Source organism: Lemur catta, chromosome 11 (genome assembly GCF_020740605.2).
Source record: "Lemur catta isolate mLemCat1 chromosome 11, mLemCat1.pri, whole genome shotgun sequence".
NCBI classification, from domain to species: Eukaryota; Metazoa; Chordata; class Mammalia; order Primates; family Lemuridae; genus Lemur; species Lemur catta.
In genome coordinates this window covers 32796543-32811426 of record NC_059138.1, presented here as the reverse complement: position 1 = coordinate 32811426, position 14884 = coordinate 32796543, and the positions used below count along the sequence as shown (strand labels likewise).

The 14884-nt window shown below is 37.1% G+C and overlaps 1 protein-coding gene across 5 annotated transcripts in view; it reads left to right on the top strand.

The window, feature by feature from the left end:
* Positions 1-14387, top strand: part of ZNF277 (zinc finger protein 277) — a 94846-nt gene extending 80459 nt beyond the window's left edge. For all 5 annotated transcript variants that reach the window (XM_045565116.1, XM_045565118.1, XM_045565117.1 and 2 more), the window contains 5 exons: positions 6857-6924; positions 8515-8611; positions 10357-10399; positions 11304-11478; positions 12912-14387. In XM_045565116.1, the coding sequence (XP_045421072.1) occupies positions 6857-6924; positions 8515-8611; positions 10357-10399; positions 11304-11478; positions 12912-13098 (570 nt within the window). In that variant the 3' untranslated portion in view covers positions 13099-14387. The remainder of the gene's footprint in view (positions 1-6856; positions 6925-8514; positions 8612-10356; positions 10400-11303; positions 11479-12911) is intronic.
* Positions 14388-14884: the final 497 nt, after the last annotated feature.

Genomic DNA, 14884 nt, shown 5'->3' with positions numbered 1-14884 from the left:
GGATATGCTAGGTGATATTCAAGATATTAATAATTCCTTTTTTTTTTTTTTTTGAGATAGAGTCTCACTCTGTTGCCCAGGCTAGAGTGCCGTGGTGTCAGCCTAGCTCATAGCAACCTCCAACTCCTGGGCTTAAGCTAGATCCTCCTGCCTCAGCCTCCCGAGTAGCTGGGACTACAGGCACGTGCCACCATGCCCACCTAATTTTTTCTAGATATATTTTTAGTTGGCCAGATAATTTCTTTCTATTTTTTTAGTAGAGATGGGGTCTCACTCTTGCTCAGGCTGGTCTCAAACTCCTGACCTCGAGCGATCCACCCGCCTTAGCCTCCCAGAGTGCTAGGATTACAGGCGTGAGCCAACGCGCCCGGCCAAGATATTAATAATTCTTTAAAAACAATCTCTACTCTTCCCCTTTCTTCCCACTAAAAAAATCCTCCCCTTTCCCACAAAAATGTGTGTCTTTATCATTCTCTTGGGTCTGCTTGTTTTTAAGGGAAGTGTCAGGGAAACCAAGCTATTTAATATGCAAGGGGACTTTTATTTGCTTGGCTGGTAGAGTAGACTAATTAGCTTACCATGTCAAGGATTTTAAATGCAAAGCTCTCCCTGCCCAGAAACCACCATAGCATTTGCTGGCCTTGGTGGATTACAGGCCCTTTTGGGTAAGAAGAGGCATTTGGATGGAGACAGATGGTGGAACGGGGCCGGGGGAGGGGAGGAGGAGAGGAGAGAAAGAGAGGGAGGGTTTAGAAATATGGGAGGGGGATTTTGATTGACACAATCAAAACTGGACTAGGGAATGCTACTGGCCCTGTCCCCAATCCACTGATTTTTTAATTGTATATAATAAAGGAGGGAAATTACTCATGTAAAGGAAGTGGTTAAGTAATTCTCCAGAGGGCTTGGAAGAATGACGGAGAGTTCAGTTTCTAACTAGTGCTTTCCTTAAGCAAATGGAAATTGTTTTTTTCCTCTCAATATGAATGAATTAAAATCCAAACCCATTGGCTATAGAAGGCTAATTGAATATAATCAGCCATTTTATCTATTGGATAGAAACAAGCATATCCTGAATTATGTTGGAAATCTGTGCTCTAGGGCAGAATTTTTATCTGTTCTAACTAATCCGTACAATGTTAAACTAAAATTCTGCCTTGAGAAGCAAGTTTAGCATGTATTTGAAGTTTGACTCTAGGAGGTTGCCATGGTTTGCTACAAATGTTTTACAACCAGCTAAAGGCAAAAGTACCCTTCGAGTCCTTCAATCTTCTCTTGAAATCACTCAGTCTTTACTTCCTAGAGCAAATGCTGCTGCAGGGGCCAGCCCAATCCAATAGGGAGTGGATTTCAGTGTTAGCTCTAAGAAATATTCGGCTACTACAGCAAGCTATGGGAGCAATTTAATAATTCTTCCTACTGGGGCTCTTTTAAACTAATATTCAAAAGCTTGGGCCTAGCAGAACATTATATAGCTAGAGGTGTTAACCTTTTAGAGGAGACTTCAAAGGGTCTGCTCACTCTTATTCTGCTGGCACTTTTACAAAAGTATGATTCTTCATTCCCCAGACTTCAAATAGTGTAACTGTCAAAACTGAATTTATCTGCTAGGGCCAGCTATCTCTACATAAGCATACTAGCTTATACTGCCCACACAGTTCCCAGTTTCATGTAGCATGAATCATGGCATGAGAGTGGTGCTTCAAGAGAATATAAAGGCTTTAGTAACATATAAAATAAATTAAATTACAACTTTAGGGTAATATTGATAGAAGTCAATTTTTTTTTAACTAGCAGTTATTTGAGTACTTACTGTGGACCAGGCACTATCCTAGGTATTTATACTAAATCAACTAATTTTAATCATTTCTCTATGACACAGGTATTAACATTAAGCCTGTCTTATAAATTAGATGACTGGGGCACAGAAAGTTTGCATAATTTTCCCAATATCATGTAGTTAGGGCAAGTTACTTGTCCTCTGCATCAGTTTCCTTCATTTGTACAATTAAGATAATACTAGTACCTACGTCTTATGCTTTGGGTTGGGTTTTTGGTCAGGTAATGGTGATGAATTTATAATGACCTATTCACCCTCCTTTGCCTATTCTCTTTTGTAACAGACTATTTTAGAAACTGAGCCAGAGTCAAAGTAAAGCTGACTTTAATCAGCTCTTTAAGGCCCGACCCCACAACGTTAGTCTTCCTAGTCCTGTGTGCTTTCCCACTGAGGGAAATGGCCAACATCAGTGAGAATGATTACAAAAAAAAAGAAAGAAAGAAAATTTGAAATGTGTTTGGTGCCTTAGCATTATAGAAATAATGTAAACACCTTTGAAAAGGATCGAAGAAGCCAATAAAGTCTGTAAAGATGTACAAATGCCCTAACCTAGAGGAATGCTTACCAGAGATATCAACCTTAATAACATTCTAGGAATATTTTAAGGAATATTATTGTCAATCAAAGTATAATAGTATATAGAATGAGTATATAAAAGATTGTTCCAAATACTAATAGTCTCTAGTTAGAGAAAAATGAGGGCCACATCATTTTAGTTTTATTTATGGATCATTAATCAATAATATTTACTACAATGAACATGAAGAATAAATCATCAATATGAAAAATAAATTCTTCTAAAATTTCACTTAAGCAATGAATAGCACTTTATTATTTAAAAAAAAAAGAATGAAAGAAATTCACTGCTTATTCCTCTGAGGGAAAAGGCTGACATGAGTGCAAGAGTATGGGCAAAATACAGAAGAATTGTTATATTAATAGTGTCTGTACATCCATTTCATTGACTTCATACATTCTACATACGTTTGAGTGCCAGGGTACCAGATGCTGGAACAGAAAGAAAAATATTATAGACAGGGAGGCTGATTTGAGTCACTACTCTCAAAGAGCACAGAAGTGCATAGGAGGGACAGACATGTAAGTGCGTTTGTTTGAACACCTTGTAATGAATGGTGTGTACACAGTCAATGCCTGACCTCTCCTGTGTCACCAGCTCCAACAGACGTCTGTACAGTCTCCAGTGCGTCAGTGATGGGAGCATCCAGTATATCCCTGGCAAGATACGTTCTAATAGTCAGCAAAGGTGGGAGAGCCAAGGGACAAAGAGGCTATTTTTGGCTCTCCTCTGAGCTCAGTGAATTGCAAGTTCCTTTTTCCTTCTTTGGTGAGATAATTTCCAAATAATTGGAAATTGTAATTCATATCAGTTTCTGAATAATAACAGACTTGCAAATATATTAAAGATCTTTTGCATAGTCTGGATTATCTACTTCAAGTTTTTGCTTTGTATTCTCACAAACAAAAGGGTTCAGCAAATAGTAGGGGTGGTTATGGGACAAGGTAGTTTCACATTCAGATTCCCCTTGCTCAGAGGGCAACAGACTGCTTAACATCATCAAGGCCTCACCCATAAATTCCTAAGGTGTTCATGCTTCAAACCATGAGTTTTTCTAAAGGGAACTATTTTTGCCATGGTTTTATCATTCTTTGATTTAATTTGTTTTATTCTTAAAGTATACAAAGCTACTTATAACAAAAGTAGGCTCTTAATGTATTGTTCATAGTTTTGTTATAATCCTCTCTAATGAAATAATTTATTTACATTTGAAGCATTTTATCTTTGTCTGATGGGTTTTTTGTTTAAGCACATGTATTATAAGTGTGTATGTATTGGGTAAAGTGGTGCTATGTGAAGGCAATCTTTTTTTTCCCCATGTTTTTTTCCACCCTCTCATTGCTCATAAACCATCTGATGTAGGGGTTTGAGGGGGTGTTCTGAACATCTTTACTAACATGCCTTCCAAATTTTGTTTTTCTTGCATTCTTTGCTTTCCTGACGTGATTCATTAGCAGACACAGTATCTTAATTAGAGAGTTATGTGCTTTGTTTTCCAGGATTTTTTTTTCTCTTTGGGTCTTGTTCCTATAATAAATCATATATTTAACTGTACCAAAGCAGAAGTCTGGGCCACTGTCACATGCAAATTGCTTATTTCCTAATATACTAATAAACATAGATATCCATTTTTCTCTCAAGTGTGGTAAATGGTTAATTAATGCTGTATTGCCTAGATAAATACCCTCCATGTTGTACTGAACACTGAGGAAGTTACAAAATAAAGCATTGAATTTGGAATTTTGGCAGTGAAAGATACTTTTTGTTATTTTTGTCACAAAACATTTATTAATAAGCAACATTTGCCCATATTCAGAATGATAATATCACAGAAGGTCCATCCTTCTTGCAGCAACAAAAGCATGACCTTAAATCCAAGTCCAGAGAAACCAAGTAAAGCATGAACGATTTAATTCATTGCCAAAAATTCTAACAACAATCCTGTTCACAGTGTTGAGGCCATTTTGGTGTCCTGTAATGAGTTTCAGACACTTCGTGACAACTCTGGGAAGTACATTATAGAATCCAAATTAACTGTCTCTAATGACGTTATGGTAGATCTCTGTATGTCTAAGTTTATGCATCATTTAGCTGATAAATAATGACAGCTTCAAAACCTCTCATTAAGTTGATGAATGATAGATTTTTTTTCTCCCCCTAAATCATAATAGCACTCGTAGTTCTTTGTTTTTAGCTAAATGAATACCTTTGAGGGAAAAAATGTCCATAATTGATTGATTTGGGGTTGTGTTTTTCCAAAGAAGGATATTGAACAACAAAGATATCTGTGCTTATAGCAGCTCAGGTGGGCTTGATCCTAACCATAGTTTAGCTGCATGAAAGGGTGTCCATTAATGTTCCTGCATATTTCTTTGGTACACTGTTTGCTTTTGCATGGGACAGTGGAAAGATTGGGTAGGGACAGAAGACAAGAAGAGAAGAAATGGCTCAAGGCAGAAAAGAGAAAATGGTTGGGGCAAAAGAAGTCATTCCTGCTCATCACTCTGCAAAGCTTTGCTAACATAGTGACTAGGTTTGCCAGATATAGACCCGAAAATGTGGAACTTTTCCACTAATTGTAAGGGATAAAAGGGACTTGAGTACGTACTGGAGTACCTATTCATGCCCAGTACTGTGTGCTTTACAGACAGTAACTAATTCATTTAGTAACCTTACAGAAACCTTTTGAGACAGAATCTAAGTTGGCCTTAAGTTTATAGTTTTCTTAATTACAATTCAACTCAGAAAATACTTTCTACTGTCTACCAGGCTCTGGAAATGTAGCAGTGAACAAAGGCCATGTCATCACAGACATTCTACGAGGGGAGAGGGGATGGATAGTAATAAATAAGAAAAGAAATAGATATACTTGGCCGGGCGCGGTGGCTCACGCCTGTAATCCTAGCACTCTGGGAGGCAGAGGCGGGTGGATCGCTCGAGGTCAGGAGTTTGAGACCAGCCTCAGCAAGAGTGAGACCCCCGTCTCTACTAAAAATAGAAAGAAATTATCTGGCCAACTAAAATACATATATAGAAAAAATTAGCCGGGCATGGTGGCGCATGTCTGTAGTCCCAGCTACTCGGGAGGCTGAGGCAGTAGGATCGTTTAAGCCCGGGAGTTTGAGATTGCTGTGAGCTAGGCTGATGCCACGGCACTCACTCTAGCCCGGGCAACACAGCGAGACTCTGTCTCAAAAAAAAAAGAAAAGAAATAGATATACAGAATTATTTCAGGTAGTGATCAATGCTTTGAAGAAAAGTAAAACATGATTTAGGAATAAAAAGTAACTTCAAGGAGTGGTGTTGTTTTAGACGGGGTAATTAGAGAAAGCCTGAGGCGATAACCTTTAAGCAGAGACCAGAATGACTGAGCCATGCAGATATGTACAGGAGCAGGGTTTCAGGTTGAGAGGACAACAAGTGTAAAAGTATGTAGGTGGAAGCCAATGTGCTGTGTTCAGGGTACAACAAAAAGACCAGTCTAGCTGGAGCAAATTCAGAAGGAAAGAGGTGGGAAATAAGAGTGGAGAGGGAGCCACGGGAGGGCATGGAGGTGTTATAAGCCATGGGTCTAAGTGTGATGCCAAGCCATGTTTATACAAACAGCTAAGTGTCATTTAGAAAGATCGCTGTGGCTACTGTCTGGGAAATAGACTATTACAGAGGACTGTAAGTAGAAACAGAGTCCATCTAGGAGGCTGTTTCAGGGACTCCACCAGGAAATATTGCTGTTTTTTTTTAAAAAAAAAAAAAAGAAGAAAAAGATTCTAAAGTGCATCCAGGGTTGAGAAACATTGATTTAAAGAGAAAAGATAGATTCTGTTTGTATGTCTGACCAGTACAGTAATTACTTATATATGATGAAAAAATAAAATATATCATTTACTTAAAAAAAAAAAGGCTTTTGAAAATCAACCATCTCAGTGTCCAGTGGAATAAATGTAGCTCATTAAAGACAGATAGATAGATAAATACAAAGATAGATAAAACAAACTTTATTGAAAGGATATTGCTGCTTCTCCAAAAAGAAAAGCACATTAAAAACACGTTAGGATATATCCTTCCTTATCACAAATAAAATTTTTAATATCAGATGCTTCTCAACTTATGATGGTGCTACGCCCCGCTAAACCTTTCCTAAATTGAAAATACCATAAGGTTTTGACTTAAGATGTTTTCAGTTTAGGATGGGTTTTATGGGAGGTGACCCCGTCATAAGTCAAAGAGCATACTGAATGCGTATCACCTTTGCACCTTCCTAAAGTAAAAAAATTGTTAAGTCAAACCATCGTAAGTTGAGAACTGTCTATATATCCTACTTGTATTGTTTCAAAGCCACTCGGGTAGAGGGCTTTTTGTTTGCTTTTTTGTGTGTCTATTTTCTCTTTCCTATCTCTTCTTACCCCCAATCCCTCTAATCCTTCTGTTCTTTGTACAAGGAACTCGGAAAATCATGGGAAGAAGTTCAGCTGGAAGATGATCGGGAGTTGCTAGACCATCAGGAAGAGTAAGCCTTCTTATTGCTGCTAATTAATTACAGGGTTTCAAGAGTAGGAAGACAATTCTTTAGTTTGGTTTAAAATTATCATTATGAAGAGGTAGCATAAAAAGAAAGAAAACCTCCTATCTGAGCCATGCATCCTTTCATGTAATATGGCAAAAACTTGAATTCAAAATAACTTTGACGTAAAAATTACTAAAGATACTGTTATTCCAGCTAAATTAAAGCTGTTAATTGAACACACAAATAATAGTACATAATTCAGAGAAAAATGCATATCCAAAGTGCTTTGCATGCTCAGTTGGTGCCCAGACCTTGAAGTGATGTGCTCTTTGAACTCTCCATGTTGTTGTCATTGGAATAGAGAATGTAACTGAATTGAAGTTAATCCTCTTCTGTGTTCATCCCATTGATGACTAACTTAAAACATTCACAGCTTCTTTGTTTGAAATGATAAGCTTGAGAAGTGTTCTTTTCAACCTAAAAGGATTCTCTATTTTTCATCCTCTTTTCAGTCAAAGCTGTTCAGCCTTTTTTCTCTCCCAGGATTTTGAAGTAATATTATTTCAATAGTGAAGTAGAGCCCAAAGTTGGAGAGTTACCATTTGCTGAATTTCCTTGATGGATAGAGATTCAGGCAGGGAGTCTTCCAGACTAGAATAAAAACATTTCTTTCCCATTAGGACATACTAGTTAGAATATAATTAATGAGTGAATATTGAAGTTTTAATGACATAAAAGGTTATAAAGAGTAATAGTTTTGACCTGGAACAGATGGCCTGGTGACTCCCTCCTGTATGGATAGGGCTAGGGAAAATATTAACTGTTTTCTAATAGGGAAGCTTCCATGTGAATTGGGTTAAGTTGATCTTCAAAGTTATATCAGTGGTCATTTCTGAACTTGCCATGAGAGATCCTCCCCTCTCTGAGTGTGAATGGTAGTTCCTCGTCTCCACAGCTCTTCCCAACTGGCAGTTTTCCTGGCTTAGGAATGATAAGACGTTGACAGTATTTAAAAAAAAATAAATGCGGGGGTGGGGGGGTGGGGGGGGGGCAGTGGTAAAACGGATCCTGTAAACCTTTGAGTCCTCCATCTCCCACCAGATTTACACTTGCCCCCATTTAAAATGATCAGTATTTCCCTCAAGAAATACTAATCATTTTTGCCTCTTTAAAATATACTATTTGTCATGCAGAAACACATTCCCAGCATCACACCTCACAGCATGTGCACTTAGTGGTTGTGGTTGATGAGAGAGAGCGTCACATCTCCTGACGTGTCTTCTTTGCAAATTAAACCTTGTTGTCTCAAGAAGACATTGCTCTGATTCTGTAGTGAAATAGCTGCTCAGAAGAGTGGCAACTACGAGAAAATGGAGCAGCGCCTGTTCCCTATTTATATTAATTTCATGGTACTGCTTTGAATTTCAAAAGCTGTATCAGAAAGTCATAATATGATGTGACAATCTTTACCAAAATGTCAGAGGTGAAAGAGATTGGCAGGGTTTCCTAGGAAGTAGGTAATACCAAGTCACTCTGTAGTACACCCTCTTAATGAAGGGAATCTCCCTTTTTTTGTTTTCCTTTTTAATCCAGTGACTGGTCTGATTGGGAAGAACACCCTGCATCTGCTGTCTGCTTATTTTGTGAAAAGCAAGCAGAAACAATCGAGAAATTATATGTCCACATGGAGGTAAGATACTTCTATTCATTAGAATTTTGTTTTATTTCAACAGGAGAAAGCTGATAATTATTGCACCCTCATCTGCTTATACTTTAGTTGCTCAATTATTATCCCATTCCTACAAGTGCTTTAGGCAAAACAAGAGACACGTGGGGTCCCTTGAGGAGAACCAGAGCTTAGAGCTACTTAGTATAATTGACTGGACCTGGGTGAGCTGTTAGTGTGGGACTTCACAGGCCGCTGATGCCATCCCTCTTTGAGAAGCTTACAAGACAATTGTAGCAGAAGGTGGGATCTGCAGCCATGATTAACAGTACCCAGGATATGGACAGGTTCTAAGTCTTCTTCCATTGCTTCCTGTGGTGGTGAATAGAACAAGAAGGAAGGATGTTGCCATTTACAAAGGCCCTGGGAGAACTGGGGAGAGGGGCTGGGTAGAGAGAGAGTCCAGGGTATGGTCTTACAGCTGCTTCAGGTACCAGGATTTGGAGAGAAGAAATTTGGGAACATTCCCATTCTGTGCTTTCCCTTCTGGATGTCATTTTTATGCTGTAGTGAAGCTTGAAGCTAATAGTTCTAAACTTTTTTTCACCTCAGTGTATCTGAGAAAAGGCACACTCCCCACACCTATGATCCTTAGGTGGACCCTGGGGATATGGAAGGAAAACATCCTAATGATTCATGACCATATCACAGCTTGGGGATAGAAGGGTGATTATAATATAAAAATATTACTGGATGATTCTGATATTCTCTCCCTCCCCTTCCTGCAGCCACCTCTGCCAATAGTGGATCATACTCTCCTCTTTTACCCACTTTCACTCCACCCTCATTCGTAACCACTGTTTTTAGTTCAGTCAAATAATGACCTAGAAGGTGTTGGAAAGACCATGAGCATTTATCCTTATGAAAGTAGACAATCCAGTTTCTCTGAAACAGGTTACCATTATTATGTGTGTGTAATTTCTTGTGTTTAAATTTAATTCATAATATCCTAATGACTTTGTATTAAAGGGAGCCTTAATACTCCTATCCTGTGTAGAGATTCCCTTTTCAGCATCCTTGACAGGTGTCCTTAACCTCTGTTCAGTCACTTTCAGTGATAATGTGTCATGAATTCCTAATCATCTTGCATATGGTATTACACTAAATGCCATCACAGTCAGTTAGATGATCTTTATCCTCTGTGAGCTTGTAAGTTAAAACATTCATATAGACAGGCAATTTCAGGAATGGAACAAACATAATAAAATAAGTCTCTGCATTGTGAAAATCAAAAGGAAGTCTAATTTATGGGAAGATATAAGTGAAGAGAAACTTTCAGGTTTAAACAGTGTATTTAACAGCATAAAATGAAAAGAGTATTTGTAAAATAACCTATCTGCTTGTGGACCAAAGGACCTGCATCCGTAATTCTAGTCCAGATGCACAGTGCAAAATAGCCTCGTCTTACCTATACTTTTATCAGACTGCAGAATCCATACATTGTAAGTTTTAAAAACTATAGCTATAAACTGTGAGTAATTAAAATGTTTTAACTGATTAACATGACTTGTTTGGACTCTACTGTAAAAAGTTGAATATGGAGGGAAGTAGTTAGACTTAGAAGACTTCAGACTTCAAAAGCAAACAGTGACGAACCCAGACTGAGTTTCTAAGTACTCAGACTCCTATGAATAAGCTATCTGCTTATAACTTCAGCCTGAAAGATTAAATAATTCATATGCTTACAGATGTATTCATTCCTTTTTTAGGATGCACATGAATTTGATCTTCTCAAAATAAAGTCAGAACTTGGTAAGTCTGATTCAGAAGTTGTTTTCCATGATGCTGCATTTTTTATAAACCGTCCTGTAAACGATGCCTATGTTCTGTAGCCATGATTGGAGAGTGCACAACCAAACTGTGTCTCTGTACAGATGGTCTTAACAGAACTCTCTAAAGCGGTGATGCTCAACCATTTTGAACTATAATAGTCAAATATGTTTTTTTGTTTCATACAGGCCTTCATCCTCTTTCCTATGTATATGAGTGCTTCAAATAAAATACAAGTTAATGATTAATATTTCTCATAAAGTGAATGGGGCTAGTAGAAAAAGCATGGATTTTGAAGTAGTACTAGAGTTCATACTCCAGCACTCACTGGCTATGACATTGGGCCTCAGGTCAGGAAAATGTTATGAGGAGTGAATAATGTATGTAAAACACCTACTACACTGCCTGGCAGTGTAGCTAGTCATTCTCAGTATCGCTACAATAGAATTGAAGGATTTGGGGCATTAAGACATGAAGTGGGGGGGGGGGGGCTGAGAAAAAAAGAAAGAAAAAAACAAAAAAGATATAAAGTACAGTCTTGCTAATAGATCTAAGACAGTAAAAAAACTCACTTTTCACATTTCAGCTCAACCACTACTTTCCTAGACTCTTGAATGTGTTACTTTGCTTTGCTACCTTTATAGACATGTATATACATTGTATATTAATCAGCATATTCGTCAAAAACATGGGCTCGGCAACCAACAATCTCATGTCAAATCCTGGCTTTCCCACTTACTAGCTATGCAACCTTGGGCAGTTTCCTAATATTTAATGTAGATATGATAAAACTACCTGATAGGGTTTTGTGAGGATGAAATGTATTAATACATGGAAAATAATTAGAATAGTGCCTAGCACATAAACCCTATCCTGTCATTTTCAGGATTAAATTTCTATCAGCAAGTGAAACTAGTCAATTTTATTCGGAGGCAAGTTCACCAGTGTAGATGTTATGGTTGCCACATGAAGTTCAAATCCAAAGCAGACTTAAGGACTCACATGGAAGAAGCTAAACACACTTCACTGCTTCCTGAAAGAAAGGCATGGGATCAACTTGAGTAAGTACTGCCCAACCAGATGTATACTTCTTTGTTTTGTCTCCCTTATTTTGTCCCTTTATTTAATTTCTTTAAACTTAAAGATAAAAAAGAATATATATTTATTGTAAAAAGTGAAAATCTTCAAAAACTTTTATTTTTAAAATGATCCCTCTCTTACAAATGAAACCAGCTATTTCAGAATTTGTGGTGTGGAGATAGGTAAGTAAATAGATAGATATAGAAGCATACAAAGATTTTTAAATTATATTTTGTTAACAAAATATTGTAAATATGTTTCCATATCTAATACATATCAGTTGCATCATTTTTAATGGTTGCCAGATATCCCATTGTATGAATATGCCCTAATTTGTTATATATTTAGGTTGTTTCTTTTTGCTATTATAGTGATACAGTGAATATTCATATACCTACATTTCTGCACACTATCTAATTATTTCATTTTAGATAAATGCCTAGAAATAAAATCACGGGGGGTACACATGGTTCTAGGGCTTTTGGTATATATTTTACATAATGGCACTTTAAAAACATTAAGCAGTTGGACATCTGGTATGTACCTACTGAGGTATTGTCAGACTCCCAAGTATTCTTTGCCAGTCCAGTCTTTCTGGATAATCTCAGCTGAGGGAACCTCCGAGTGGCTGTGGGATTCTAGCTGCCCAGAGGTTCCTCTATTCTTAGAGAATGCGAAGTCTAGTCCCCAAGAACCCTAACCAAAAAGCCCTAGTTTTTCCCCTTCAGAAAATCTCAAATTTGTGAAAGCCAAAGTCAGCTGTGGATTGAAGTGGTAGCCTGTTCCTATAAATCTTCTTATAGAGATTAAAATTCTTAGAGGTACCCCAGAAGTAACTCCAAAGTATATCCAGAGAAAGAACCAAAATAACAAACTTAAAAGTAATAAATGTTTTCTTTTGTAATCACCTGGAATGAAGGAATCGGTAATGATTAGGTTAGAAAACAAACACAAGGGAAAATATAATTGTTTTCATCAAGTATTAATATTTGAAGGATTTGTGTTTGGAAAAGTAACTATATTTGGACTTTGTTAACTTACAGGGAAGAACTAGGACCTTTGAGTAGAAATGAGAGGGTTGTTGTTTTTAGCTTCTAACAGCTAGAGCTTCCCAGGACTAGAGTAGGCTGCCTTTTGAAGATAGTGTGTTTGTTATCATGATAGATTGTCAAGCAGAGGCTGAATGGCCAGCTAGCAAGGATATTAGATTCAGTAAGGCTGATCTCAGCCAGTAAAGGTCAAAGTGAAAGCAACTCAGAAGTTGCCTCCAAAACAGCCTTTGCAAAATGCTGTGAAACTGTTGGCAAGGGAAACTAGCAAAATTATAGTAACGTGTACATTCATCTGCCTGGAAATTTTTTAGATAATTTATTAGTTTGGTTATTTAATACTGTATATCTGTGCTTGTTTTCAGGTATTATTTTCCAACCTATGAAAATGACACTCTCCTGTGTACACTATCTGACAGTGAAAGTGACCTAACAGCTCAGGCACAAAATGAAAATGTTCCCATCATCAGTGAAGATACATCTAAACTACACGCTTTGAAACAAAGCAGTATTTTGAACCAGTTGCTACTACAAGAGTGCTTGAAAAACTAGAAGAAACTACCACAGAAGCAATTTTTCATGTTTTTCTCTTATGAGACAGACATGAAAGAATAGTTTAAATTTGAACATCAGCAAAGGATTAGTCCTTGGTGAAATAAACTTTCCAAAAATGAATGTTCTTTTTAAAAAATGAAGTAGAAAATAAAATGAAGACTCTTTGTATTTTGGCTATAAAGTTTTATTGTGTGACCATCTTAAATTATCTCATTTCATTAAACTCATAATCATCTTATAGGGAAGACATGCCAATCACCAAGAAATGAAATGTTCAAATTATTTATAAACCTGATTTTCAACCAGTGCTTTCAGTCTCTTCCACAGGCCTTTTTCATCCTACAAATCACAAAATTTGACACTGTGCAGGGTGAACTGTAAACGTAATGACCAAAAGAGGAGGAGCCAGAGAAGAAAGAAAAAATGGTCAAATACCTGGGTAATGTGTAAACTGGACATTATTTTAGAATAATCAAGAGCCAGCTATATTGTCATTATTGCTTTCTACCTAGAGTTGCCAAACTCCCTAGAAATGGACATCAAGCAGTGTGTATATCACTCACAGATCAGTACAATTTTTTAAAAAACATAAGCACAATACCATTATGACACATAACAGAATTAACAATAACTTCTTAATATCATCTGTTTTCTATTTTCCCCAGTAGTCTCAAAGTGTCTTTTTACATTATCAGTTCAATAACTGATACCGTGTGCCTCCTTATAAGATGCACTAAAGAGGGCAAAACAAAAATGTACAACTTGAATATAATGAAGAAACAATCAAACCCAAGTTGAGGGACAGTCTATGAAATAATTGGCCTTTGCTTGTGAAAAATGTCAAGATCATAAAAAACAAAAACTAAAAAACTATCAGATTAAACAGGGCTAAAGATAGCACAATGTGATTCTGGATTGAATGCTTGACCATGAAAAAAAATGTTTTTCTTTTGCTATAAGAGACATTAGTGGGATGATTGGCAAAATTTAAATAAGGTCCATAATAAATGTAATGGTATTGGTGTTAATTTGCACATTCTTTGCAATTGTACTGTGATTATATAAGAATGTCTTTGTTTTTAGGAAAAATACATTGAAGTATTTATTTTGTTTACATATTACTCCTGAAAAAATAACATGAATATACAGAGAATTATAAAGTAAAACATGGTAAGATGTTAACATTGGGGGAAATCTAGGTAAAGAGTATGTGGGAATTCTTTATACTATGGCAACTGTTCTGTAAGTCTGAAATTATTTCAAAATTAAAAGTTTTTAGAGATGTCTTTTTACAATTGGTTTGTTTAATCGGGTTCCAGATGAGATTCATATATTGCATTTGGTTGCTGTAGTTCTTAAGGATCTTATAATCTATTAATATAACAGCTCACCCTTCTTTTTGTTTTTTTTTTTTTTTGAGACAGAGTCTTGCTCTTGCCCGGGCTAGAGTGAGTGCCGTGGCATCAGCCTAGCTCACAGCAACCTCAAACTCCTGGGCTTAAGCGATCCTACTGCCTCAGCCTCCCAAGTAGCTGGGACTACAGGTATGCGCCACCATGCCTGGCTAATTTTTTTTCTATATATGTATTTTAGTTGGCCAGATAATTTCTTTCTATTTTTTTTTTAGTAGGGACGGGGTCTTGCTCTTGCTGAGGCTGGTCTCGAACTCCTGACCTCGAGCGATCCACCCGCCTCGGCCTCCCAGAGTGCTAGGATTACAGGTGTGAGCCACTGCACCTGGCCCACCCTTCTTATTTTTAAAATGCCACTTGTTTGATAAAGA